General features: G+C 39.0%; 1 protein-coding gene and 1 long non-coding RNA gene across 2 annotated transcripts; one reads left to right on the top strand and one right to left on the bottom strand.

The window, feature by feature from the left end:
* Positions 1-574: 574 nt before the first annotated feature.
* LOC117829959 (carnitine O-palmitoyltransferase 1, liver isoform-like) lies at positions 575-23,904 on the top strand. The gene is made up of 19 exons (XM_034707811.1): positions 575-775; positions 7,216-7,361; positions 7,947-8,086; positions 8,412-8,583; positions 8,761-8,862; positions 9,753-9,890; positions 10,138-10,215; positions 13,121-13,228; positions 13,691-13,778; positions 15,568-15,763; positions 15,865-16,053; positions 16,154-16,259; positions 16,351-16,467; positions 18,111-18,275; positions 18,435-18,563; positions 20,244-20,399; positions 20,501-20,611; positions 20,701-20,793; positions 21,017-23,904. The coding sequence occupies exons 2-19, from the start codon at positions 7,221-7,223 to the stop codon at positions 21,140-21,142; spliced, it is 2,355 nt and encodes a 784-aa protein (XP_034563702.1). The 5' UTR covers positions 575-775; positions 7,216-7,220; the 3' UTR covers positions 21,143-23,904.
* Positions 23,905-25,053: 1,149 nt separating this feature from the next.
* Positions 25,054-25,885, bottom strand: LOC117829967. The gene is made up of 3 exons (XR_004634717.1): positions 25,593-25,885; positions 25,319-25,422; positions 25,054-25,158 (listed from the first exon to the last, which is right to left on the bottom strand). It is a non-coding gene; the product is annotated as an uncharacterized LOC117829967 (long non-coding RNA).
* Between the last annotated feature and the right edge of the window lie 1,600 nt (positions 25,886-27,485).

The raw sequence follows: 27,485 nt of genomic DNA, 5'->3' as shown, positions 1-27,485 counted from the left end.
GTGTGAGGCTGACATTGTGCTTACAGTGGTGGAGATCTGGGCCGATGTTTTGCTCCTCAAGTGTAATTGTGTAATACTTTTGATTTTATTGTTTGTTCAGTCGTAAAAAACTGTAAGTGATGTACTCAAGTAAGAATCAGAATCAGAATCAGCTTTATTGGCCAGGTATGCTTGAACACAAGGGATTTGACTTAGGTAAACTGTGCTCTCTTTGTAAAAGGCATAAGAATAAGGCATACAAATAAAAAATAATAACAATAACATCAGCTATAAATACAAAAGAACAACAAATAGGCATGACTAATATGTACAGGCTAAAATAATATGATAAAAGTGCAGTGGTGAGTTGCAGAGGTAGTTTTTACATTAAAAAATAGTAGTTAAATAATACACAAAATAGAAATATGGAATTCTGCTTGGAGAATTGTTGCAGTGTATATTTACATGTATATTTACAGAGAGTATTGTTATAGTAAGTAAATGTACTCTGTTACTGTCCACCACGGTATATTAACCCAAGCTTCCATACTTCTCCGCCTCTTTAAACGTAACAGATTAAGGTGCATGAGAATCAACCTGTCACTGCCTGATCGTGACATTTCCGACAGCCCGCGAAGGCAGCATCAGCTCCGTCCAGGCGAGCATCTGTAGTAACGTTACAGTTGTTCAGTGGAGAAGAAGAGGGCCGATTCACTGTGGCATATCCGGGATACTGAAGCGAACAGTCGGTTTATGCTGCTCTGGACTCCTGATATTTGGTGAACAACAACAACAGGTAAGCTAACAGAGTGCTGCCATCGTTGCAGCGCGTTGCTATGGAACACGAACGCATCTTGAGCATCCGTCGGTGTGTAACCAGCTAACGAGGCAGGGCGCCCGGCTAGCCATCACTAGCAGCAGCTAATGTTAATTTATACACCGGCTTCAGTTAAAACGATGGACACTTAGCTCTAATGGCTCTCAGCTGGCCCTCAGCTATATCAGCAAAACAGCTAATATTAGCCTGAAGCTGAAAGGAGTCATAACAAAACGTTTTATGGGTTTATGTTTACAATATCAGTGTTATTACTGCTGAATAAAACGTCAACGTTGAGATGACGAACAGAACAGGACGTTTATTGATAACTGTGCACTGTGCTTTCAGTGTAAGCTAGCTATTATTATGTTTATTCATTACAACATGATGCTCTTTGATGTTTGCTAACGTTGCTGAATTATTTGTTTATATAACTATTGATAAATTCACTGCATTTACCAATTCTGCTGTGGTATTGTTTACAGTGGTGGACAAAGTACACAGCTTCGTTACTTAATTCAAAGTATAGATACTCCTGGTTAAATATTACTCCAATACAAGTGAAAGTTGTTCAGTCAAATTATTACTTGAGTTAAAATACTGAAGTACTTGCTTTTAAAAATACTTAAGTATTCAAAGTACTTCTTAAAAAATCTCCAAACATTGTATTTTCACAAAGCATGATGGCAGTAAAGAATACATAGGAGTACATTTCGTTACATTATGCTTATTTAGAAACCATTACTTTAAATCTCTAAAAACTATACCATGGAATAAAAACATAAACTAAGTTACTCCAAGCACAGACAACTTAGTTTGAAATGTTCATCTGGAATGAAACAAATGTAATGTAGCTCAACACGCTTTCTCAGGTTGGACAGTGAATTTTTGTATGTTTGTGCAGAGTGGGAAACAGGGAGAACATTTCAAACGATACGTATCATTCTTCATTTCAAAAACCTCTAACACGGGCTGAAGATATGGACATGGATGCTCAGGTGGAGAATTATAGCCATCATTACCACCTCTAAATGAACTGCCTGATCTGAGTGAAATTTGCTCTGTGTTTGCTCCATGTTCAACCGTGGAGACGCATGATACACAGGTATGACTAAACCACTGAGACAAACAGAACTACACAAACACATTTTTCTGTCTTAGGGATCAGATTTCATAAAAAGAGAAGGAAATTCATGAGCTGACTTCAAAGCAAAAGTAGTGAGTAACTAGAGCATTGATAGAAATGTAGTGGTATGCTCAACCACTGAGTTTGAGCTGATAGGAAACCATTTAACAGATGAAGAGAGAGTTACAAATAATTCAGCCAATGTTTTAGGCCTACAAAACACTTATAAAAGCTTAAACTGATTAGAAAACTGTGTACTTCTTGATATTCTTCCTCTGAAGGAGAGTTCCTTTCTGGCTCTCCAAATTAAAAGTCAGTCCCTTACAATCCTGTGAGCTATTTTCTTTAACTGAATGTTATACAGTAGCCAAAATGAAAAAAATGCATTCATTGCAGCTGAGTTTTGCAAGTAGATAAAAGCTAACTTTGTATCCTCTGACACTTGAAGTCCCTTAACAGCTACAGAACAATACATTACAATAAGGAAGTCATGGAATGAAACCCCTGTTAGCTAGACTTCCTCTAACAGTGTCTGAGTAATAGGTATAAAACTGAAACTCTACAATTAAGTTAGAAAAAAGGGATATGATACAATAAATATAAATTATAATAACCTAGTAGGTTGACGAGTCATAAAGAGACGAGCAGGATAAATGGATGGTGACCAATGGGTATTAGTAGTAAACGGGTGAAGATGTATCAGTATCTGTAAGGTTTTTGTGATTTTGGCATAGACTGCGTCGTCTCAGTGATGTCACGCTAGTTTTGAAGTCCAGTGACAGCGGTCACCGTATTTAGGCGTTTTTCGACCGCAGGAACTTTACCCCGGATCTAGGGACTTTACCCCTGAACTACCTGCGTTTCGACTGGAGGAACCAGGGTCTAAGTTTAGTTCAGGGGCAGATAATCTCCCCCCTGAAAAGCCCTTGCTTGGGGGGTAGTACTTTTCAAAGGTCCTGGGACTTTAAGTTGAACATAATGGTGTGTGGAGTTTACACAGTTGTTGAAACACAGAGGGAGTTCCTGGGAATGCATACTAGTTTAGTTTTTTATTAAGATTTAAAAATAGTATTTAATTTATTTTTTTTCTCCATACGTCACTGGCCTGATTTGCACAGTCTACCCGGGACTTCAGCCCGTGGTCAAAACGCAGAGAACAATGGGGGCACTGGAACCTTTTAGTTCAGGGGAAAGTAGTTCTGGGGGCTAAAAGACCCCAGAGCTCTTGGTCGATATGCACCTTTTGATACGCGGACTCAGCCTGGCTTAACTTTCATTCACTGGAACTTCTTTTCTCCTGAAGGGCAAAATGCCAGAAAACAAATTTGCATGTAATTAAGGTAGCTGCACTCAAACTACAGACTATTATTAATGATGAAATGTATATAAATACATTCTCTTGGTTTGACTCTAAATCTAACTACATATACAGAATTTGATCTTCTTTATAAGTGTTACTTCTAGGCACTGAAAATAACATTCTCCGTTATCATTATCATTGAAGTTAGTGAGCAGCAATGTTAAAAAATGTATCCAGGGTCTGGTGCTTTTAGCTTTCTTGTGATCCTCTACAGTCCATTTTAAGGTCTATTTTCCCATTGACCTGAACCCCTCGGAGAGTTTGGATTACCTTTCACCAAGTTTACACAAGCTGCTCCTGCTGTCCTCTGTACCCTCTTACTGCTGTGGATAAACTGTGTCAACGTGATACTCTCTGATTTCTACCAGCAACTTCTTCCAAAAATGCAAAGAAGTTTGTCTTTTCTTAAAGTTGTTTTACAGTCCTGATGTCATGCAATAAAAAAATACAAGGTTGTGTCAGATGTCTCCAGATAATCATTTGAACAGAGTATACCAGTCATAGCCAGTATTGATAATTACTATGATCACTTCTACTCTATCTGCATCCCCATCAGAAATATCAGTGTTAAGCCCTGCCATTGTTTGCCAATCTTTTTTTATGGTGCAGCTGTAAAAACATTCGCTCCAAGTGAATAGGGAATCAAAGGTGCAGGGAGGCGGAGGATTACTTTACTGTTATAGCAGAGTGAGCTCTAATCATGCAGTTCAGTCAGAGTTATTGATGGGAAATGTTAGGAACCAGTCTTTTATAATGTGACTCCTTTCATGTCAGCACTGCGTTTTGTCTGTGTAAGCACTAAAAGAGAACAGCTTTAATTCACTGTTAGTGTAGGCTTGACCTAAAGAGCGTAATGTCAATGGGACCTGAGGATGATAAGAAAGTTGTGTGTGTGTGTTTGTCTTTTTAAACACACATGAAGAGCAGACGTGGCCTCGGCAGGGATGCGGTCCAGGCGTGTCAAACTGACTAAACCTCGGGGCATTATCCATAGCCTATTTGTGGAGGGAAATCAATGCCCTTTGTGAAGAGAAGGCCGTTCTTGCCTTAAACAAAAACAAAACGCTGTCACATCAGCAGCCAGTCGGCACTATTAGATCAAATATCAAGCTGACTGTCGTTTGAAAGAAAACAGAAATACTGTTTCTCTTTCTGAGCTTCTCTTAGAAACGCTTGTGCTTGAGATGGATGTGTTTCCAAAAGGGATACAGACGCAATTCAGCCTCAGTTTGAGGGATCATTGGTGAGGCCCTTGATAGAACTTGCTACAGTTTCCCATCAGCAGCCGCAGATCAGTTTCACCATTTTTTCACAAAGCATATTGTATTTACTGTTGGCTGTTTGCATTCTTCCTCTGTTTATCATTAACAGCTGTTATGCAGCTGTCAGGGTCCTTGGTTTAAGTGGGTCATTTTTGTGGTATGAAAGCAGATGTTTAGATCTGCATACAAGAGATAGACCGATTAATCGTTAGGCGGATTAATCAGGGCGAATAATAGCACTTTGAAATAAATATACCAGTCTCCCTTTCGTCTCCCACAATGCACAACGCTAACGTTTCCCTTTTTTCCTTCTTTTTTGACTGGGGGAACTCAGTTTTTAGGTGCTTTGAAAATTAGTAAATTCCATATAAGCCACTTCTTAACTTTTTGAATCAACAAGTGATGCTAAAGAAGCAGTTTCGCTATCAGCTTGGCCGTTGTTTACTTCCGCTTTCCGAAATTTAGTTTGAAGGTAGTATGTAGCAGGTAGTTTCTAAAACAACCAATGTATGCAGACACTGTAGGCAGCCTCGTCACTGTGGCTACTATCAAACAATGGTATCTTCCTTTAAATGATCAGAAATGACAGCATATCAAATCTAAAACACTTCCTTCCTACTGTTTAATATGAACTATGTTATGATGTATAGAAAAGGCACTTTAGTATTACTTCTCACATTAGTTAAAAGGGGGGGGAAGCAAAAGGGGGTGTCCTCAGGGCCACTAGCCAGAGTTAAGTGATAAGTTAAAAAGCCTTTCATTTTCAGGACATGAGGTTTAAAAATCCTAACAATCAGGAAAAACGGCAACCAGTTTCGACCCTCACAGAGTCTTAACCGGGGCATGGTGAAACAATAGAAACAGGTGAGGTTCATGTACATCATCACGGGGGCAAGGACTTGAAAAACACATCGAAGTATTGAGAAGAATATACAGAGGACAGCAATAAACTACATGGTGTCATACTAAGTAAATACAAGAGAAGTGTAACCTTAATGGCAAGTATGATTAGTCGATATAAACAATAGTATTGTCATTTAAAAGGCAGTGAAACAAAAAGGCAGTGAGTCAACTGAACAAAGGAAAAAACTTAGATAAATAAAGGGGAAAAACCTTGAAAATGGTTTGATAGATTTTATATATTTAAGTATCAAAGTATGTGTTTGTATTTATATATATAATGTATATTTTGATGTATGTACTATGTCTACAGTATATTCATTTATTTATTTATTTATCTATGTATTTTTTTATCTATCTATTTATCTATCTACTAATTTATTTTATAATGTATTTATTAAAAATAAATTGAAATAGCTGAAAATCTATCTCCTCCAGTGCGTCCTCAAAAAATCCAGTACGTCTCTTGTTGGAGCAGTTTTTTAAGTAAGTTTGCTGCTTCTTATATTAGTATCATAGACTGTATAAAATATGGACGTAGTATCCATAACGTCACCCATCTGTTCCTGAGCGCTGTTTTGAGGCCAATTTACGGCGGCAGCCATATTGGAAATGCGGAACTCAACCAGGCAAAGTGTGACGTAAAGGGGTGGAGTTTGACCCTCCTGGCCAACAGCTATGTATTCCTGTCCGTAAGCCATGTCCTTATTTGGGCAAAAACTCGTAATCTTAATATCTTCTGAACCGTCGCGTAAGAAAAAAATTCACTCCCCGAACAGTGTGTGCCGATAGAGAAATTAGCTACGTAGAGCCAAGCCGTTTTTGAACCAGGCTGTAAACATGTTTATTAATGCTGCAAAGATCGTCTTTTTTGAATTGGTGTGTATGTGGTTTACGGTGTTTCTGCAGCCAGCCTCAAGCGGATTCTCGATGAACTGCAGTTTATAACACTTTCGCATGGGCTTCATAGTTTGAGACCGGTGGTTGCCGCTTGATTTATATCAGTCGTACTGAAATCTATAGCAAAACCCAATTTATTTTTCTAATCATGAATTAATAAAAAATCCATCTAAACCATGTATATTCGATTGTAATGTGCATGGAATAATCAATGTTTTTTTTTTAATTGTTGTGTTCTATAAAAAAACAATAACAAAGTGATACAGGCTTTATATAATCAGCCATTGACCAACATGCTCTTCAGTTATCGGCATCGGCTGTTGGGAAAGTGATATCAGTCCACCATTAGTTCATACCCATGAGCCCTTGGTGGCTTTTCTCCTCCTGCGTGCATAAGTGTAACAGCTGGGCTCCGTATGTCTCCAGTATCTGACAAATATTTGTATCTGTATTGGTTACAAAGGGTGATGTTCATTGTTCTGAATTTACAGAGAATGTATGGAGACCTTGTGCTATACTATGTAAATCATTTACATTCATGCTGACCTGAATGGCAGTTTAACTTAAGGCTAATCCTGTTTAAATACTCCCAATAAAATACAGCAGATACTTAAACAGGTTTGTTTGTACACACCAGCATGGCTGCTTTTACATGTTAGCTAATGTTAGTTGTTTAGGACTGTAAGTATTTGCACACAGATTATGTTTACACCTGAGGTAATAGTTGTCACATCATGTGTATGCTGTCTAGGATGTTTGAGGTTTGACACATGCCTTTGGGTTGTTTGCTCCCTCTTTAAATTCACAGTTTAAAGTTCTCCTCTTTTCGCTTCATCACTCTTTCTGTCTCCTCTCTCCTCACTGTGCACAGTCATCATGGCAGAAGCCCACCAGGCCGTGGCCTTCCAGTTCACAGTCACTCCGGAGGGCATCGATCTGCAGCTGTCCCACCAGGCCCTCACTGAGATCTACCTCTCAGGTGTGCGCTCCTGGAAGAAACGCCTCATCCGGCTCAAGGTACGTCCTCTCTGGCTGGCTGTCGCACGCCTGTTAAGCTGTGTAGTTTGTTTATGCTTAGCCTTTGTCTCTGTCCCAAAACTGTCTTTAATGATCTCAGTCAAACTTACAGTGTGCCTCTTTCTCCTGGTTATAACTACTTCTGCATGCAGCTCTGATTCAGTGCTGACATGCAGAAGAATCATTTAAGTATTTTCTTCTGTAAGCCAACTTTATGCAGGGCTCTTATGAAAAGACATCTTCCTCTCATTGAGTGATTCCCCATTGTTTTGCATGTAATCAATCAATAATGAGAAGTGTCACACATTACGACGCACTCTTTTCAAGTGGGTTCCCTCCTGCTTTTGTTTGATCCTTATTCCATCACTCATAGACTTTCAGAAGCAATGTGAAAAAGACTTAAAGTTATGCCTTTTTACATAAAATGCGACATCCAAGCCTGACTAACACTTAAATGTGTGGTAATTGGTTATATAAGTGAGGATCATGGGTGGGATCTTAAGTTAGGACTTTAATCCAACGCTGTGCATGGCAGGAAGATCAGGATTTAAACCCAGATTTTTTTTTTTTCTCTCGCATGAACAGAACGGTGTGATAACAGGAGTGTATCCTGCCAGTCCCTCCTCCTGGCTGTTTGTGGTCGTAGCAGTCCTGGCCACCATGTACACCCGCTCGGACCCCTCTATGGGACTCATAGGCAAAATTCAGGAGCACCTGCCCGTCAGGTAACATGAAAGTTGATTTTTAATGTCATGATCCACCCCTGATTGGACACTGTTTCACAAAGAAAACTACGTAAATGTTTATTGTGGTAAAATAAGCTATTTTGTTAATGTCTTCTACTTACTCTAAACAGCATAACAACTAGGTCTTGTAATTTGATTAAACAGTGTTGTTCTCCTTTACGTTCACATCTGTACATGCTCTCTGTTCATCTTGTCCTTGTTCCTTCCACATCTTCTTTTAAAGTTCTCTATTTGTTTCACTCACCCTCCTTCTTTCCCCCTCTTTCCCCTTTAACATTCCCCCCTCTCCTCTGACCATTTACAGTCAGACCATGAGCAACCAGTGTCAGACGTTGGTGTCAGCAGTGGTCTTCAGCACCATGCTCTGGCTCCTGCTCATCTTCACCATGCGCATGTGCCTCAAGCAGCTGCTCTCCTACCACCGTTGGATGTTTGAGCAGCACGGCAAAATGTCCAACACCACCAAAGTGTGGGTGGTCAGTGTCAATCCACAACTTTTTTTTTCTTCACTTTTTACTGTCTTAATAGATATTCATATTAGATTCCTAAATATACGATATCCTGCAAAATGACCTATAAAAAGAAAGAAAGGTTAAAACATTAATCCCTGTGTATGTCCTGACTGTGTTATTCTGATCGTGTTTCTGTGCCAGGCGCTGGTGCGGATCTTTTCTGGCAGGAAGCCTCTGCTCTACAGCTACCAGGGGTCCCTGCCAAACCTGCCTGTGCCGGCCATCAAGGACACAGTGAAGAGGGTGAGGCGTCACAGGAAGCAGAGGAAATGACAACATGCTGAGATCTGACCATGAAACAGATGGATCGCTTTCTCACATTCATCATTTTCTGCTGCTTTTTCCCCCTTGTTATTGTCAGATTTTGTGTTATTGTGTTGTATTTAGTATACTTTAGCTGATAACAACGCACAGTAGCTACCATTCTAAATTTAGCTGCATTTGACATGAGGGTAGATGTAGTTGGAGAAGCATTTATAATCTTGTATAAACAGAATCAGATGTAGTTCTACTGGTAGGAGACACCATAGACATATAAAGAGTAGACGCCGCATTGGCTGCTGGGGCGCAAGAAATACGGCCGCCATCTTGGTCCGGTCATCCTACCCATGATCCTACCTGTAAACGTAAACTGAAGCAGCAGAGACTTCAAGATGCCAGAGCACTGTGCAGCAAAATTCCTATCATACATCACATATATCACATATCAGAATATTCCCACTATGAATATTAAAATACGCCGAAACCATGTGTCCTGTATCATACCTACATGTATGACATTTGCAGAAAAAAACCCCTGCATGAAAATCAGTTTAGTATTCAGCGAGTTATGATTGATTAAATGCGCTGACACTTAATTGGGCCTGCCAAACAGATTACACTGAGTGGAGCGGGTGACCAGACCAAGATGGCGGCCCCACGGCTCGTCAGCGTCAATAGGTAGTAGCAGTCGATGCGGCGTCTACTCTTTATTATGTCTATGGGAGACACTGCCACATCTCCAACTGTAGGTGTTTATTTATGTTAATTAACTGGTTATGAACCCTTTCCTGTGTCGCTATGTTAAGTAGATGTTATAACAGCTCTGGGATGCGTCTTACAAATTGGTGAACTTATTCCGTGTTTCTTTTTAGTACTTGGAATCTGTTCGCCCGCTGATGGACGACGAAAAGTACGAACACGTGACCCAGCTGGCGGCGGAGTTCGAGAGCAGCCTCGGTAACCGCCTGCAGTGGTACCTCAAGCTCAAAGCTCTCTGGTCCTCCAACTACGTAAGTGGTCGACCACTCACGGCTACACGTGTCTCTTTAATGTTCAAAAGCAAAGCAGTCCGAGAGAGAAATCTAAAATTCCATTAACAATGTATATCTTTGTGAGGTTGTGTGGTTTGAATAATTTATCTTGTCTGAATATGCGAGTGATTTGAGTGCCAGCTGGCTGCTTTATTAGCGCTCTCACTAAGAGTTGTGTGTGTGTGTGTGTGTGTGTGTGTGTGTGTGTGTGTGTTTAATTCTTCAGGTTAGCGACTGGTGGGAGGAATATGTGTATCTGCGTGGACGGGATCCAATAATGGTCAACAGTAACTATTATGGCATGGTATGAAAATCTTTCTATCTGTTCTTTCTTTCTCAGGACTAATTTTGTTTAATGTTGGACATGTTGACTGCACCACCCCTCACAGGTTAATTCATTCAGTTTAATAGGCTTTCAGAAGTTCAGTTAATAATTATATGAATCATAAGTGGGCGGTTGTTTTTCACAAGAACACACAAATAAAAGTAATTTCAGTTTTTCATCTCTGCTTGTTAGAAAAGATGGAACCAGTGATCTTCGATTTTATTGACCCTTGAATGTGTTTCATAATTAGTGTTCTTTGTGACACACATTCAAGTTTCTAGCTTCTGAAAACACAAACTTTAACATTTCACATGAACAATCAATGTTTTTTGATCGAGGGAATCAAAACAATCATAGCTGAATAAGAAGATTTAAAGTGGCTTTAATCCAGTCCCATCAAACTGGATTATTCATGTGGAACTGTTTTGTAAATATTGAAAAGTGAAAGTTGAATTATTTTTTGCAAATCTGATGACAGAATTCATCAACTCTGGAGTATGATTATGAAAGCTTTGAATGTCCCACCAAACTCTCCATGTCCCCTTTTCCCTTTAGAGGATAAAAGAAAAACTTCAAGTTTGAATCTATGTTTTTACCATTTTACGGAGCATGTGATGGGCATATGTACCAAAGTTAAACACTGGAATTTATGTTTTACACCTGTAGGTATCAAGTTGGTCGTATCAGGGATGTGTGCTTTCAGTTGAATACACAATGAAACGTTGTCACCCTCACTAGTCAAAACCAGAATTACTAGTCTAACCAACCAACCAGAGCTGTAGGTGCAGTTGATCATGACTACTATGCAGTTGTAAACAAGCACAGATGACAGATGGCGTCTCTGGCATCTCTGGCATTTACTGATTTCGTAAATGGAGATAAAGTTGTAAATTAGCTGTGGGTGGTTCATGTGTAATTAGTAGGGTTGCAAAGGGGTAAAAAGTTTCCAGCAAATTTCCATGGGAAGTTAAACTGGGGAATTTTGGAAATATTGAGGGTAATTTAATGTAAAGGTATCATATCCAAGCATAAATATTAGTTTTGTTATAAGCAGACATCCATCCAAAATAATTCAATTTAAACAGATTTATTTGTAACTAGAACTTAATCAAGTGTTAAATATTTTATTGAACAATCAATTCTTTCATTGAAGAACAAAAACCTGAATGCTGAATTAAATATTACTCATCTCCCTGACCCAACCCATTCAAAAACTAACAAGAATGCAGTCCCAACAAAGTCCCATTCAAAATGCTAAATGAAAAGAGCCTCTCTCCCTCCCAAAAAGTCTGATTCAACATGCAAATAAAAAAGCATCTTCCCTCAAGCTTCTCAAGCCTAGCCTCTGCAGGATTCTAGAAATCCTGTGTGCATGTGATGGAGGAATGCACAGTGCATGTAGGGGGCGTGGTCTCAATAGCCCTGCAGTAAGCAGTGTGTTATGTGCATGTGATTGAGGAATAGCATAGATATTTAACTGTACTTGCATAAAATCTGGTTGTTTTAGTCAGGATTATGCTAAAATATGTTTTCCCCAACTATATTTAAGTTCCCTATTAAGAGCCAACCTTCAATTTAGTAAATTCCTGATATATTCTTGTTTATTATCATAAATTCCTGTTAATTCCCATGGAAAGTTTCCAAATTTGAAAATTCCCGGAATTTGCAACCCTAGTAATTAACACAGGTATGTGAATATTAACCTGCAGGGAACCCCGAAGGCTGCTGCTGCTAGCTCTGCTAAGATGAGCCTCACTCTGCAAACCTGTTGACATTGTTTACCTTCAGACTCCGACCTTGTGTTAGCCTTGGTATATACGTTGTATAGATTATATTCAGAGCGCATGTTTAGAAAGATACACATAAGTATTTCTTAGATTATAATTGAACACTGAGGACTACATCAAAGCGATATGCTTTGCAGTTTATTAGCTATGTACAGATGAATAAATGTAAACATGTATGTACATTAGGGCTGCACAATATGAAAAAAAATGGGCAATTACAATTAGGGTTGCAAATATCGGGAATTTTCAAAGTTGGGAACTTTTCGTGGGAATTAACAGGAATTTCTGGGAATTAATGGGAATAAATCAGGAATTGACTAAATTGAAGGTTGGCTCTTAATAGGGAACTTAAATATAGTTGGGGAAAATATATTCTAGCATTATCCTGACTAAAACAACCAGATTTTATGCAAGTACAGTTGAATATCTATACTATCCCTCAATCACATGCACATAGCACACTGCTTACTGCAGGGCTATTTAGACCACGCCCCCTACATGCACTGTGCATTCCTCCATCACATACACAGATGATTTCAATTTTGGATGGATGTCTGCTTATAACAAAACAAATATTTATGCTTTGATATGATACCTTTTCATTAAAGTACCGGAAATTTTCCACCCCTTTGCAACCCTAATTACAATGTTCAGTGCATTAAAGACACAAAGACAGGATTGTAGTCGTCAATCACAGTCTCTATCTTTATCTTCTGTCATGATTCAAACACATCAGACCTTTTTTTACTACATGTTCCTCCTTAATCCAAATTACATCCAGACATATGGGTGTTGCTGTTAGCTTGCTTGAGCTTCATCTGACAGCATCAAAATGGTCTTGAATCATAGGTGTTATAAGTCCCCCATCCACTGAGTAAAATGTGAGCTGAGTGAAGAGGCATTGCGATAAACCCAGACTTTTGTGATTTGTTTATTGCAAATGCTCGTATTCAAAGAAAAGGTGATTAGCTGTGCAGCTCTAAGGTACATTGTAAAAAAAGATCAGCAAGTACTAAGTGCTCCACCAGCATACTGAGGGATGACTCAGAATGATAATCAATCGTGTCCTCTTCACATCATAATTATCTTCTCCTCAGGACTTCTTGCATGTGACTCCCACACCCATCCAGGCAGCCAGGGCTGGAAACACCATCCATGGGTTCTTCTTATACCGACGAAAACTCAACAGAGAGGAGCTTCAACCTGTGAGTAAAGTCACCAGTCAGCCCAGCTGCTCCTTTTACACAGAGGGGTTCATTATTCATGTCTCTTTGCTATGGCAACTGAAGACTTGAAAATCAGATGTGTCAAATTTCTAGACAGTATTTCATCTGTTCAACGTTTGAGTCTGATGTGTTTAAACTAATCACTACAGTAATGAGTGTGTTTAGGTGTTTTGACTGTGTGAGCAACATTCACTCGTCACTATTCGTGTCTTAACTCTCTATGATTGACAGCATGTGCATCAGCATTTTTAAGTTTCCCCACATGTTTACATCTCGCCTCTCACTCCTCCTTTTCAACCCTTGCTTTTGCTTGCTTTTTTTTCTCCTCTCAAACACTTCTTTCCCTCTTTTTTCTTCACTTTCCATTCCCTACGCTGCACTCCTCTGCTCTCCTCCCCTCCCTTTGCCCCTCGCCCTCGTCTCCGCCTCTCCCTTTCCCAGATTCGTATCCCCGGCACTTCCATTCCTCTGTGTTCAGCTCAGTGTGAGCGGCTGTTCAACACCACACGCACTCCTGGAGAGGAGACCGGTAAAGAGACTGACCTATACACACACACAATTGAAAACTGCGTGAAAGAAAGTATGTGTGTGTTTTGTCTGAGTCATAGTACCTCTGCTGTACAGCACATCCTGTTTTCTCTCATCCTTCTCTGCTCATCTTCTCATCTCTCTCAGGTCTATCTGGGTTTCTAGAAAGAGTCTGTTTCTAAGTAATGTCTGTTTTCTCCTGCCCACACATTTTTAAGTCTTCTCTCTTTCCTTCCCTGATTCTGTTTCTATTTTATTCCAAACAATCTCCTGTATTTTTGTTCTCTTCTTCTTTATTGCTTCACTTCTTTCTCTTTTTTTCTTTCCATTTCTTCCTGCCCATCCTCCATCTTCCTGCTCAGTTATTGTTGAGGTCTGCAGTTCCTTGCTGTTCCTATCAGTTTGAGCGGATGTTTGATGCTTGCCGAATCCCTGGCACACCAGCAGGTAGTACTTCTGTTTTTACAAAACTGGCCTAAACACAGTTTATGATGAACCTTTAGATATGTTCTGAGCATTATTTATACATATAGTTTTATTAAGAGCTTTCAAATGAAGATTAAGTCCTTCAGATAGGCCTAAAGTCTTCTTAGTCGCCCCGGGTAAGGCAAGATAGAAAAGGCCAATGACAAACTATCTACTAGAGATTCATTGTTGAAGAAAAATATGAAGAGTTCATTTTCAAAAACAGTTAACTCACTTTTAAAAAAATTAAAAAAGTGTTTCAAAAAACATAGATTTTGTATTACTAACGTTTGGTATTAACAATCAACTGAGGTTGGGTGGCTTTGACTAAGTCAAAATAACTTCACTAATCAGAGGTATCTTGAAAATGTAACTTTATTAGGAATCTATATAAAAAAGAAATATGTTTTTTGAAGATTTATAAAATCAGAATCATCTGTTTTTGCAAATGAACTCTTCATATCTTAATAATTTGGCTATATAATTAAATAAGTAGAGTGAGATCAAGAAACATCCCCCTTGGGCCCCCTACACAACATCTGTGCTTTTCATTCTGCCAACAGAAGCTAAGTTGTTTAACAAAGTGTATAAGGGAACAAAAGCTCTACTTTTGTTCCCTTATTTCACTTTGAATTCTGAAGCCTTAAAGGATTTAGAGGCATGGCAGGGTCCCTTCTGACCCCTTCTGACCATTAAACACAACAGCTCAGCAGCTCCCAGTTATCAAATGATCATACACCCTTCACTACATCTCAATGCCAAACATCAGAAACAGGCTCTTATGTTTAAACTGTGTAAAGATATGTGTGCCTGTATTATTGCCCTTGTCCTCTGATAGGCAGTGTACCTAATGCCATGGTTTCTGCAGCAGTTGAAAGTGTAGTGGAATTGATTCAGAGGAATATCCCCAGGATCATATTGTGTGAAGCAAATGGGTATTAAGTGCCTCTCTCAAGAATACCTCAACTGTAATCTCTGAGGGATGTAAAACTGTTCAGTTTACAAAATGCTCTTTTTACAAAGTGCTTTAAGAAAAAGTTACAACAGAGATTTTGTACTACTAAGATTTTTGTTTCATTTTGTGTGTGTGTGTGTGTGTGTGTGTGTGTGTGTGTGTGTGTGTGTGTGTGTGTGTGTGTGTGTGTGTGTGTGTGTGTGTGTGTGTGATTATTTTCTAATTTTATATCCAGGCTATGAGCAAACCTGGAGACAAGACATGATGCTATGTATACAATGCACATAATGAAGTACATTACCTCTGATGTGTTTGTCTGCACATGGCATGTTTTTGACTCTGCTTCTTCTTCTTCTGTTTTTGTGCAAAGACACACTTCAGCACTGGCAGGACAGTGACTACATTGCAGTTTACCACAGAGGGCGCTACTTCCACTTAAAGGTGTACCAGGCAGGCAGACTCCTGTGCCCCAGAGAGATCGAATTCCAGATCCAAAGGATCCTCGATGACCCTTCTCCCCCCTGCCAAGGAGAGGTCCATCTGGGAGCCCTCACAGCTGGAGATAGGTCTGTTTAACAAGCCATAATAAGTTTAAATTACATGGATTACTCAGCATACTGCATCCTTAATATAATCATGTGTTATTTTCCTTTGAAATATTTCCCAGAATCCCATGGGCTAACACCAGAGGGAAGTATTTCAGTAGTGGGGTCAATAAACGCTCTCTGGACTGCATAGAGAAAGCCGCCTTCTTTGTGACCCTGGATGATGACGAGCAGGGCATGATAGGGGACGACCCCGTAGCAAGCTTGGACCGATACGCCAAATCCTTGCTACATGGGAAATGTTATGACAGGTAATGTGACACTAAACTGAACTCTTTCCTGTGATTATGTAAATATGGAATAACTATTTGGAGTTGTATAACTGGTGTTGTAATGGCTGCTGTTGTTCAGGTGGTTTGACAAGTCGTTCTCAGTCGTTTACTTCAAGAATGGAAAGACTGGCGTGAATGGGGAGCACTCGTGGGCTGATGCACCCGTGTTAGCACATTTATGGGAGGTACGTAACTGAAAACAATATGTGTATACGTCATTCACTGTTGGCTTTGGACTCTAAGAGCCCTCACTGAAATATTAATGTGCATTTCCAGAGCACGTTGGCCACCGACGTCTTCCAGCTCGGTTACAACGCAGAGGGTCATTGCAAAGGAGAAATAGATTCATCTCTACCACAACCAAAGAAGCTGAACTGGGAAATCCCTGCAGAGGTATCCATTCACACATTTCCCTTAATTCCTCCATTACTGTAGCTAATCGCCATGGTATCCTATTACATTACTAATACTGAAATGTTAAATTACCACCTTTGGTTAGTTTAGTTGTTCAGTGATAGCTGACAGCATCACAAGTTTGTGCTGATCTCATATTAGATCACATCTTTGAAACAGGTACATTAAATACCTAAAAAGCAGATGCATTCATTACACCATTATATCAAATTTTAACATTTTAACATTTATCTTGTTTGATAAAATTGTTAGACAGCTAGACTACTTCTAATGAGGGGAAACATTAGGTCATAAAAATAGATTACATTTTTCAAAATATACCCCCTTTTAATGTCTAGTTATATTGGAAGATCAATACCTCTCTCATTTGTTGGTCATATATGGAGGTGAAGGTAGCAGGTGGTTAGCCTAGCAAGAGTGTGGCTATATCCAGAGGTCAAAAAATCAAACTAAAAGCTTCTGTAATGTGTATTCATCAGTAAGTTTTGTCTCGCTTATTGAATGATACACAAACTTCATTGTAAAAATGTAGAGTTGTGATTCCATAGTATCAAAACCAGCTGCAACAAATACTGGAGCTGGGTGTCTTGCAACTAGGAATGTTCTGCTGCAAATATATTTACATATAGCACAATGTATTTAGCACGGCTGAACACAGGATCACAGAGTCTGACTGTGTCAAATTGGTGTGCTGAGTGAGGGACATGGTTAGCAGAGCCCGCACCACCAGCCATCAATTCTCCTTGCAGGTTAATGTCAAGTCAAGTCAAGTCAAATTTTATTTATATAGCACATTTTAAAACAACTGCCGTTGACCAAAGTGCTGTACAAGCTTAAAAACACAATCAACAAAAACAAATAGTTAAAAATAAAAGAAAGCCACAATAAATAAATTTGGTGAGAGTCAGATCCACCGGGTGCAAAGACCTGGATGAAACTACCTACCTAATGTCCACATGCTTAGAGAGTGGAGGTTGAGTAGAGGTTTATAGCATAATGGCAATAGCCATTAACAAGAACCACAGCCTCAGCTGGTGGCTGTGTTACAAGTTAGACACAACATATGACCTGCTTTATTGATCACCCAGGGGGGAAATTCAGTTGTTACAGCAACCCAGACATAAGTACAATCAAGGAAAAGTTTCAATAAGTAAAAATAAGTAAAAATAAAAATAAAATAAAATAAAATAAGTAAAGCTAGAATACAATTTAGATATATACAATGTTACAAATGGAATTTAAATTAAATAGAAGTAATTAAAGGCAGTGTTAAAAAAATTCAGTAGTGACAGGTTGACATGGTGTGATTATGGTTGGTAATGACAAATTAAGCAATAAATAAAATAATATGGGTATGTAATATGACCAGGAGTTGTAGTTAGAATAACAATGTAATATAACATAACTGACTCTAACTAGTTTTTCTGGTGCTGACTAGTATGGATGTAGATGTTTGATTGTTTAGTTGACTAAATGCACATACCTACTTGCACAAACACTTCGACATTAATGATTTGATTTAAAACAGTATTGAAGCATGACTTGTTCTTTCAAACCACAGTGAAATATTCAAAGGTATATCAGTCTTGTTGATGTAACTGGTTTGGATGTCTTTTTCTCAGTGCGAGGAGCAGATCTCTAAATCTCTGGAAGTTGCTCAGGCCTTGGCTGATGATTTGGACTTCCACGTTTTCATCTTCAGAGACTTTGGCAAAGGAAAGATCAAGAGGTGCAAAGTCAGTCCAGATGCCTTCATTCAGATGGCTATTCAGCTAGCTTACTACAGGGTGAGTCTCCCTCTAATATATTAACGGTTCATCACACTTTAATGCACATCAGCATGGTCAAAGAAAGGCTTTCTGTCACATTCGGTTTGGACATTTTTGGACTACATTTGGGACCTCCCATATTTTCTGTTGCATTGAATTCCTTTTTTTGCTTTCCAGTATCGGGGAACATTCTGTTTGACGTACGAAGCCTCCATGACTCGTCTGTTCAGGGAGGGCAGGACTGAGACCGTTCGCTCCTGCTCCAACGAGAGCAGTGCCTTTGTCCGAGCTCTGGATGGTGGAGAGGTGAGTCTATGACAACTGTGTCTTTATTTTCTGTATTTTTTCACAGTGGGGGCAAAAAGGAAAGGGTGACTTTTTTTTTAAATTTATTTTTTCCCTTCTTTAACTTAATTAATCCCTATCTTAAAAAAGCAGGAAAAGGGAAGTGTATCCCTTTAATCAGTGTCTAATGTTTCCATCACTTATCCTGCTAAGGTGTGATAAAAGCCACCAAGGTATAATTGGCAACTATTTAAAACATTATTTTAAAATAAATCAGATTAAAACAGACTTCTAATGAAGTCCGTCAACAGAGCAGACTCACTGAGGCACAGGGAAATAGGGGGGTGGAGTTAAGAGAGGTATGCATGTATGCGTTGAGGGAAACAGAGCTGTTAAAAGTAGTTTATGAGAACACAATGACGTATACATGATGACGCAGAATTAAGGAGATCATTTAAATATGGGAAATGTATTCCTTAGATATTGGCAGGATGCATTTCCCATCCCATGCACCTTTAAGAGCTTCAATAACAAACAGAGGTAGAGTGTTTCCACTACGTCACCTGTGTTCCGATTTTACTTCTACACCTCCTCATTTTAATCCCTTCAAAGCTTTTCCCTGCCTGATAACTAAGACCAGAGGTTTAGTAAAAAGGTTGTTTTAAAGCTGCAGGATTATACAGACTGCAAATTAATTTCACTAAAGCAGTTGGGTATGACTGTAGGGTCTGTACCCAATTCTGCTTTGATTTAAGAAACACCATCCAACAGAATCAGCTATACCTTCAAAGAATCCAGACAGAGAAGAACATATGGTTATTGATTTGTGATCAATATGTGGAGTGCTCTCCCTTCTTTGAAAGCCTCTTAAGGGGCATTTCGACCGGAGGAACTTTACCCCGGAACTAGGGACTTTACCCCTGAACTACGTGCATTTCGACCAGTGGAACTAGGGTCTAAATTTAGTTCAGGGGTAGATAATCTCCCCCCCTAAAAAGCCCCTGCTAGGGGGGTAGTACTTTTCAAAAAGCCCCGGGGCTTTCTGGGGGCAGGGCCTGCAATGTTGAACGGGTCTGATTGATAGCTTGACCGCAGTGTTTTTTCATCCGCCCGTCATCTACAATACCATCACACACATCTTTAATTTGTTCTATCTGTTTTGTATGTGTGTGTACTTTTCAAAAGAAGAAGCTGTGATTCACTTGATGTAGCAGCTTGTAACAGTAGTCTTCTCTCAGCCCACTGCAAATGCGTCTCTCCCGGTGTTACGGTTTTAAAAGTGACCCTGTAAACTGGAGACCTTCAGCTGAATGTAATAGTGTTTGTGGAGTTTACACAGCTGTTGAAACACAGAGGGAGTTTTAAGATTCAATATCCTCATCAGATAAGTATTTAATGATCGTCTAAAGACAATTATAAGGGATGCAATCCGGCTGAAAGTTGGCAGTCAACAGGGTCGTGGTTTAAACCAAAACACTGGCGATCTCCGCCAAGGCTTTTTGAGTTAAAGAGGATTTTAAAGTAGTTAAGTGTTCATGTGTCTATGTAGAAGAGCTTCACTGCTTCCGTCCGCTCAAACCAATATTGTTTCACACAATTATGAAGACAACACTCTTAAGTATCCAAATGCTTTACAGTGCATCGTCTATTTTTAATGTGTGATGTACCAAGCAGTTATACCCCATGTGTATTCTCCAACAGGCAGCAGATGTGTGCAGGCGTTTGTTCCGCTCAGCATCAGAGAAGCACCAACTTCTCTGCCGCTTGGCGATGACAGGAGGAGGCATCGACAGACACTTCTTCTGTCTGTACGTGGTGTCCAAATATCTAGGAGTGGAGTCTCCCTTCCTGAAAGAGGTAGACTTTCTTTTTGTCACTATTCATTTATCATTTGTCATAGATCCCAAAAACCAGTGAGTACAGCAAACTGATGCCATGGCTTCTTGTGTGTGCTTCAGGTGTTGTCGGAGCCCTGGCGGCTCTCCACCAGTCAGACTGCCATGCAGGTGCAGATGTTTGACTTGGTTAACCATCCAGAGTACATCTCCTGTGGAGGGGGCTTTGGACCGGTCAGGAATCTCCTTTGTATCCAAACTGTCCCTGCATCTGGCATTAATTAAGCAGCCATGATTATAAATTCTATCTGTACCTCTTCCAGGTGGCTGATGACGGTTATGGGGTGTCCTACAGCATTTGTGGAGAGAACAGGATCAACTTCCACCTTTCCTGCAAGCACTCATGTCCAGACACTGTGAGTCTATACTTATTATTTTCATACATATACGTTTTTCAATCACAACAAACATTGAGGGATCTTCATATTTGTTATTTGGCTAATCATGTCAGGTACCTCCTCCTGGAAACTTAAAACCGCATTACATTCCCACAAGCAGCATAAAAGTTGAAGTAGTAATGTTATTCCCCATGTGAAACGTGTCTCCCAGAAACATTCCTTTTCTTGGTTTCTCCTCCAGGATGCTCATAAGTTTGGTGCTGAGATCCAGAAAGCCCTACACGACCTGCTAAACCTGCTTAGCCCGTACCAAAACGAGCCCCACAAGACACAAGAGAAACCGCCCGAGGTCAAGAAGGACTTGTAGGCAGTCACTCAGGGAAAGAGAATGCTGAAAGGAAGGTGTGCAAACTTAAGTCCAACACTGCAGAGTTAGGAAAGAGTTTTTTTCCCATCATGCTTTAGGAGAACTTTATAGCCTGCCAAATGATATTACATGGACAGCTCTATGAGGACACTGTTATGATGGAGGTGATTTTTTTTTACAGAGTTGCCTCTGTATTTGTGTGAGTTTATTAGCTGTGTGAAAGGTGTGTGAAAGATAAGGTCCATAAAATTAACAAACCTTGATTTATGTAGAACAACAATTCTGCCAATTAAGAGTAAAAAAAAAGATTATCCTAAAAGCAATTTTGATGAAAAACTTTATCAAATGGCTTAGTTTTGCAAAACAATGTGAAACTTTTTTGGTAAATAATTAGCGCATTATGAAAAGGAGTTTGTGAAAAAAAGATCCTCATTGTTGTAATATTACAGGGTTGACTGAGCAGAATTAAATCTTCTTCAACAAGACGAGTTTAAGAAAAGTCACTGTGAGACATTTTTTTTATGTTTGCATTGCAAAAAATGTTTTGGAAGGCCAAGTCATTACCATAATAAAGTTTCTTATTTGTAAAACTAAAGGCCAAATTCCACCAGATCCGTGTCCAGTCCGTCTCCGATCCGTCACGGCACCGGATCTGATTGGTTTCTATTCTAGTGAATATGTTAACTCCCTCTGGATCTGCTCTGTTGCACTCCGGCTGCGTCTCTGATCTGGCAGATCATAACGCAACGGATCAGATACACAGGACTTCTATTTTTGCTGGATGCCGGAGCACGACACTTCAATTCAGATGGAGCGGGACAGGAAGTCAGGCACCAAAACAAAATGAAAAGTAAAACACTGTGTTATCGTTAGATCGTTTTTAACTTCACTATGACAAAAAAAAATGTCATTTAGAGTGGAGCCAGGCCTGGAGTCATCAGGTCAGAGGTTTTCAGAGGACCAGAAAGATAACATGGATGAGAAGAGGAGGAGGAGAATCCTTGATTCAGTGATTGCCACTGGAAAACCTCAGTCACATGACTCCAGCTGTCTGGCGGTCCTGCTCCATGCTGCGTTTCAAAAACACAACCAGTGGGTGTTGACCTTAACGGATGAAAGCGCACGGAGCCGGACCGTAGCGGATCAGAGACGGATCGGACACGGATCTGGTGGAAGGACCTTGTAAGTCATTATTTTGGGAAAGGTTCTCAATACATTGTGATGCTTAGTCGTCATTTGGAAATCCTATGAGATTTTTCTGATTTTTCATTTAAGATTTTAACGTTTATTTCTTATCTTAATAAGTCATCGCTTTGAAAAACAGTGTAGGAATGCAACAATACCTCGCAGGACATTTAAATAGCACCACACATATACTGCTTCATGTAAATTAACGCGATGCCAGAAGAAGACGCTGTCTACCTTTGACTTCTGTTGTTTGTCGTCATTGCGTCTCTTATGTTTGTCGCAGAATAGACAGATGTGTACGTCAGCTAGAGGGGGAGATTTTGGAGTCGGTTTTATGAAGCGACCTTTCTCTAAATTTAGAACATAAACTGGGTTACTTACTCCCTTAAAAATGAGTAAAATGTATCTTGAATGGTATGGTTACTTGAAAGTGTCACAACATCACTACTACGTTTGTCTTTTAGAAATGTTTCTTAAAAGTTGGAAATACTTTATCAATATTTTGTAAAACTAAGTCATTCATTAGTATACTATGCATTATTTTGATAAAGTTTCTTACTGTGACTTATAGGATCTTATCTTGTTTCATAGGGTTTGAGAAAAATTTGTTTGAAAATTATGATTTATTTATCTTGTTAGATTTAGCTGTAAAACTATTGCAGAAGAAGTTTTGTAAACCCCAAATAAAAAGTAATTATGATGTAGTGTCATTATAAAAAAGCTAGTATGATCTGCACCAGTCCAAAAGTTAGAGAAGATGACACTTCACCTTTGAGTTGGGGCACATTGGTTGTGATTGCAGTATGTTTGGACTCTGTCATGTTACACTGTTTGTGCCACAAGTTGTTCTGTTGTGATCGAATGCAGGGCTGGAGAGCCGATACCAGTCAACACTGTATGAAGGTAAATTTGCCGTAAAAGTGACATCAAGTATTTTAGAAGTCTGTGACTTCTCAGTGTTTACTCATCATATTTAGATCTGCTTTCTACAAAAACATGATTGTAATGCTGTGCTGAGAAAATCAGGCTGTTGTAGTAAAGTTATTTTGCTCTGTTTAACTCATACGTTCGATAAGTATTATATTCAGTGCCAAATCACAGAGGAGATGACTTTTTAATGTATTTTTAAAACCATAATTAAACTGAACATGCAACTTAAGTAGCTTAGTGTATGTTTTCAGTGGTCAGTGGCATTTAAAAAACACGAGGTTCAGTGAAAACTATTAATCAACTGAAACTATTTATCACTGCCTTCTATGAGTCTGTTATGATTTTTTTATTTTCATCACTGTTTTTGAGCGAGCACCGTAACAATGCAAGCTTTATCTATACAACTACAGGTTTTTAGTCTCAAGCAGTGCTGCAGGTCAGATGTGGATTATACTTCATGTGAAATATGTTAGCCAAGCCATCAGATTTAAAGGATGGCATGTGAGCTGTGACACCAATTCCTCTGTTATTCTCCTTCGATTGTTGCCTTTATTGTTTCACCCCATGTCAGTTGAGCTTGTCTCATTGTGTTGCCTTTTTTAATGCAATATTACAAGGGAACATAAAGTCCTTCTTCAAGAAAATGTGTCTTTCTTTGTGATACCTTAGGCCAGTGGTTCCCAAACTTTTCAGCCCGTGACCCCCAAAACATAGGTGCCAAAGACTCGCAACCCCCACTGTCCCTCAAAGTGAATTAATGTGGCATCATTTAGCTGGTCTGCAGAAAATAAGCCTACCTATATGAGCATGCGGTTGTGTTTCCTGTGCAATTGAATGAATTAACCTACTGCTACTGATGCTTTTGGTAATTAACTGTTCACTAACCCTAAACTTAGGAGTCAAACTCATTACATTTTCAATTTTAAGGTTTTGTTTCAAGTTTAGCTACTATTTTTGTCAATATTTTTTACTATAAATTAGTAACGTACTATTTTTAGATAACTTTTGTCATTTTACTTTTTGTATTGCATTTTTTCAGTATTTCTTTGTTCACCACAAGTTAACAAAAATGAATACAAAACCAACAAAAAGAAATAAAAATAAATAAATACAAAAAATACAGAAAAATATAGAAATAATAATAATAATAATGATAATAATAATAAAGAAATTATAAAAATTAACAGTACAAACAAAAAGGAAGATAAACATAAGAAAACAATATAAATAAAATAAATATTTTTAGATAACTTGAAAAAAAAACATTTTGGAAGACATCTCACGACCCCCCATTTGTGTCTCACGACCCCTCAGGGGGTCCCGACCCACACTTTGGTAACCCCTGCCTTAGGCCATTACACAACTAATTCAGCATTAAACTCCTGTAAAACTGTTTGACTCACTTGCTTAAACACTTTCCTCTTAGTTCCCATTATCATGAGGTTTCTTACAGCCTGGGATTTATTAGAATATAGAGACCATGTTACAATATAGTTAGTGTTATATATGTTCACACACAAGAACCAATGAGAAATGAAGGCATGAGAGACAAATGTAAAAAAAAACATAGTTGCATGATGTTACATGTGTTTGTTGTCAGATAAATATACATTAACAAATACACATTGAAACAATATAAGAGAATGATAAAAAATAATAAATCAAAGGGAAATTAGAATAACATCTTCTAATGCTAAATGCAACATAAAGCTCATTTTCTTTTTCTTCAAAAGTTCATGACACTTAGTGCAAAACTGTGCCAAAAAAGGTAATTTGTGGAAGCTTCACTTCATGTCCCATTTTCACAGTCCTCATCAGTTTTCTTCTCCATTTATATTTTTGTGGAAAGTCTGGCTGGACCCTCCACTGAAGCTTGGCCACTTGGTCTTATTTTGGATCTGGAAAGCAAGAACTTAAATGATTGACAAAATACACCTTTGCTCACATGCTCACTTTACTTTTGTACCTGGTGATGGAGAAAATGATTTGACGTATCCCAAACCAATATAATTATATCACTTTCAGCAGGTTATAAATATAGAGTTGTTAATAACATACCGCTTTTGAAATGCCGTTGCTCACAGCTGAATCACTGAAAGTCCAGAGAAAGTTTGACTTTAATTCCACCCTCACAATATGCCTCCGCACAGTCTTTTCTGGGGCTAAACAGAAATAAAACATTACATGGACTGCATTTTGAGTGTTTGAGAAATCACTGTTAAAGATCACTTTAAAACAGTCTGAAGAGAGGTCATTCAGAACCAAGTATGTGTTTCAGCAAAGAAAAGGACACTGAACAAAAGCAGTCAAAATTGTAACAAAGTCTTCTTACCTTTGTGGCAGTAGAACATGTGTGTCCTTGTACAAGCTCTGTCAAGCCAGGTGTTTGATTTTTGGGCTGTACACAACACACATTCCGTCATGATTTGGCTGACTGTGGAACCAGTATCTAAAGGAACTGTCACTCTGGTCTGAGCACTTCCATTCATCTCTGAAGCGACTCATCCGCACCAAGGATGACACAGATTCTTCAACTATTTGCTGTAATGCCTTATTTTCAGTCTGGCTCCTCACTGTGGCCAAGTCTATGAAATTCAGCCGACAGTACTTCTGGGCTTCCCTCCAAGACTTCTCTTCATGAACAACATAAATCCTTTTTGACTCCTTATCTGAATATGAGACATTTTACAGTAACAATTCAAATAGGAAGGTAAAAACACAGTTTGTACATTTTCTGCTGAAAGGTGAAATCAAAGAAATTCTCCAGGTTTTTTTTCAGTATTGCACAACGAAAATTGGAGACTTAAAAACACACATTTAATCATGAATGGCCCAAATTAAGCCTGAAGAGGCTGAGATATATGCCTCAAGTCACTAGTATGAACTAAAAACAATTTGTAATTTTCTACGATTCCCATAAAGCAACTTGTAAACTGCAATACTATTCAATTAGATAACGCCAAGTTCCATATATCTAAGACAACATAAGGCAGGGCAATTCAATTAAATATTTGGTCAGGCTGGATTTTCAGTCTAAGGACATGAGCTGGGCCGGACATTTTTAGCAGACAGTGAGCAAAGTTAACCATTTAAAAGAAAAACAAATAGATAAGATGACAAACACACTGGATGTTTATTAACGTATTGCCACATCCAAAAGGGCAGCACTTGTCAGTGTTAGTAAAAGATGTTTTTCTTGCCAGACCCAAGTCACTCGGCAGTTGCTTTCGGGCCACTTGAGAGTTGCTTTCGGGCCGCATGTGGCCCGCGGGCTGCTAATTGAATAGGGCTGACATAAGGCATTCAGACATAAACATATCTCTCTAAAACTATAGAAGATTAATTACTTTGTGCCAATAGAGTCACATAAAAATGTATCCAAAATAAAGGCTACAGGTAGTCCTATTAGGACTGTCTCATCAACTGAATGGGACACAGTGCTGAGGGTACCATTCATGCTTTGCACATGGTGGCCATTTTCCTTTGTCATCATGCAAAGGCTGGGACATTCATAGGTTGTTATAATGCCATACAGCGACTTAGATATACAACAAAAAAAGAAAATCCAGAGGGCCAATGGTTAAGATGACACATGAGCTACAGCTAGACAACCGCTAATGTTAGCATTTAACCTTTTCCATCCAACATGTTAGCTCTGAGCTTTACACTTTTCCTATTGTGACACTTTCAGATGTTACTGTAATTCAAACAAAAAGATCAGTCAGTTATTTGTTTTTCAATGTTGGTATTTTCTTTGTGATATATGATACAGAAACAATGGACAAGTAAACTGAAAAAAGGAACCACCCACAGAACAAGGTTTGAATCCTCCTGTATTTTGCTTTTGGGTTTTAGCTTTTCACTACCAAAACCAAGGCCATGATCTCTTTGTCCTGACAGGAGATGTCTTTTTTTTGCCTAATTATTTTCTCTTCTGTCTCTGTTTGTTGTCTGCCACCTGTCTTTTGTCTCGTTTTAACAGTGAGGTCAGCAACAAACCCTCTGCTCATTATCGTGCCGGTCAGACTTCAGCTTATGCTCCCAAAAGCCACAAATAATCCACATAGTATGCGTCTGTCTTTTCCAAATCATGTACCACACACACACACACACACACACACACACACACATACACATGCACACACACGCACACGCATACGCAGACGCACACACCTACCTCTGGGTCAGCCATGGAAACCTCATATAAGCTCTGTGTCCCCTCTGG

Source organism: Notolabrus celidotus, chromosome 18 (assembly GCF_009762535.1).
Source record: "Notolabrus celidotus isolate fNotCel1 chromosome 18, fNotCel1.pri, whole genome shotgun sequence".
NCBI lineage: Eukaryota > Metazoa > Chordata > Actinopteri > Labriformes > Labridae > Notolabrus > Notolabrus celidotus.
This window is presented reverse-complemented; position numbering and strand designations above follow the sequence as displayed.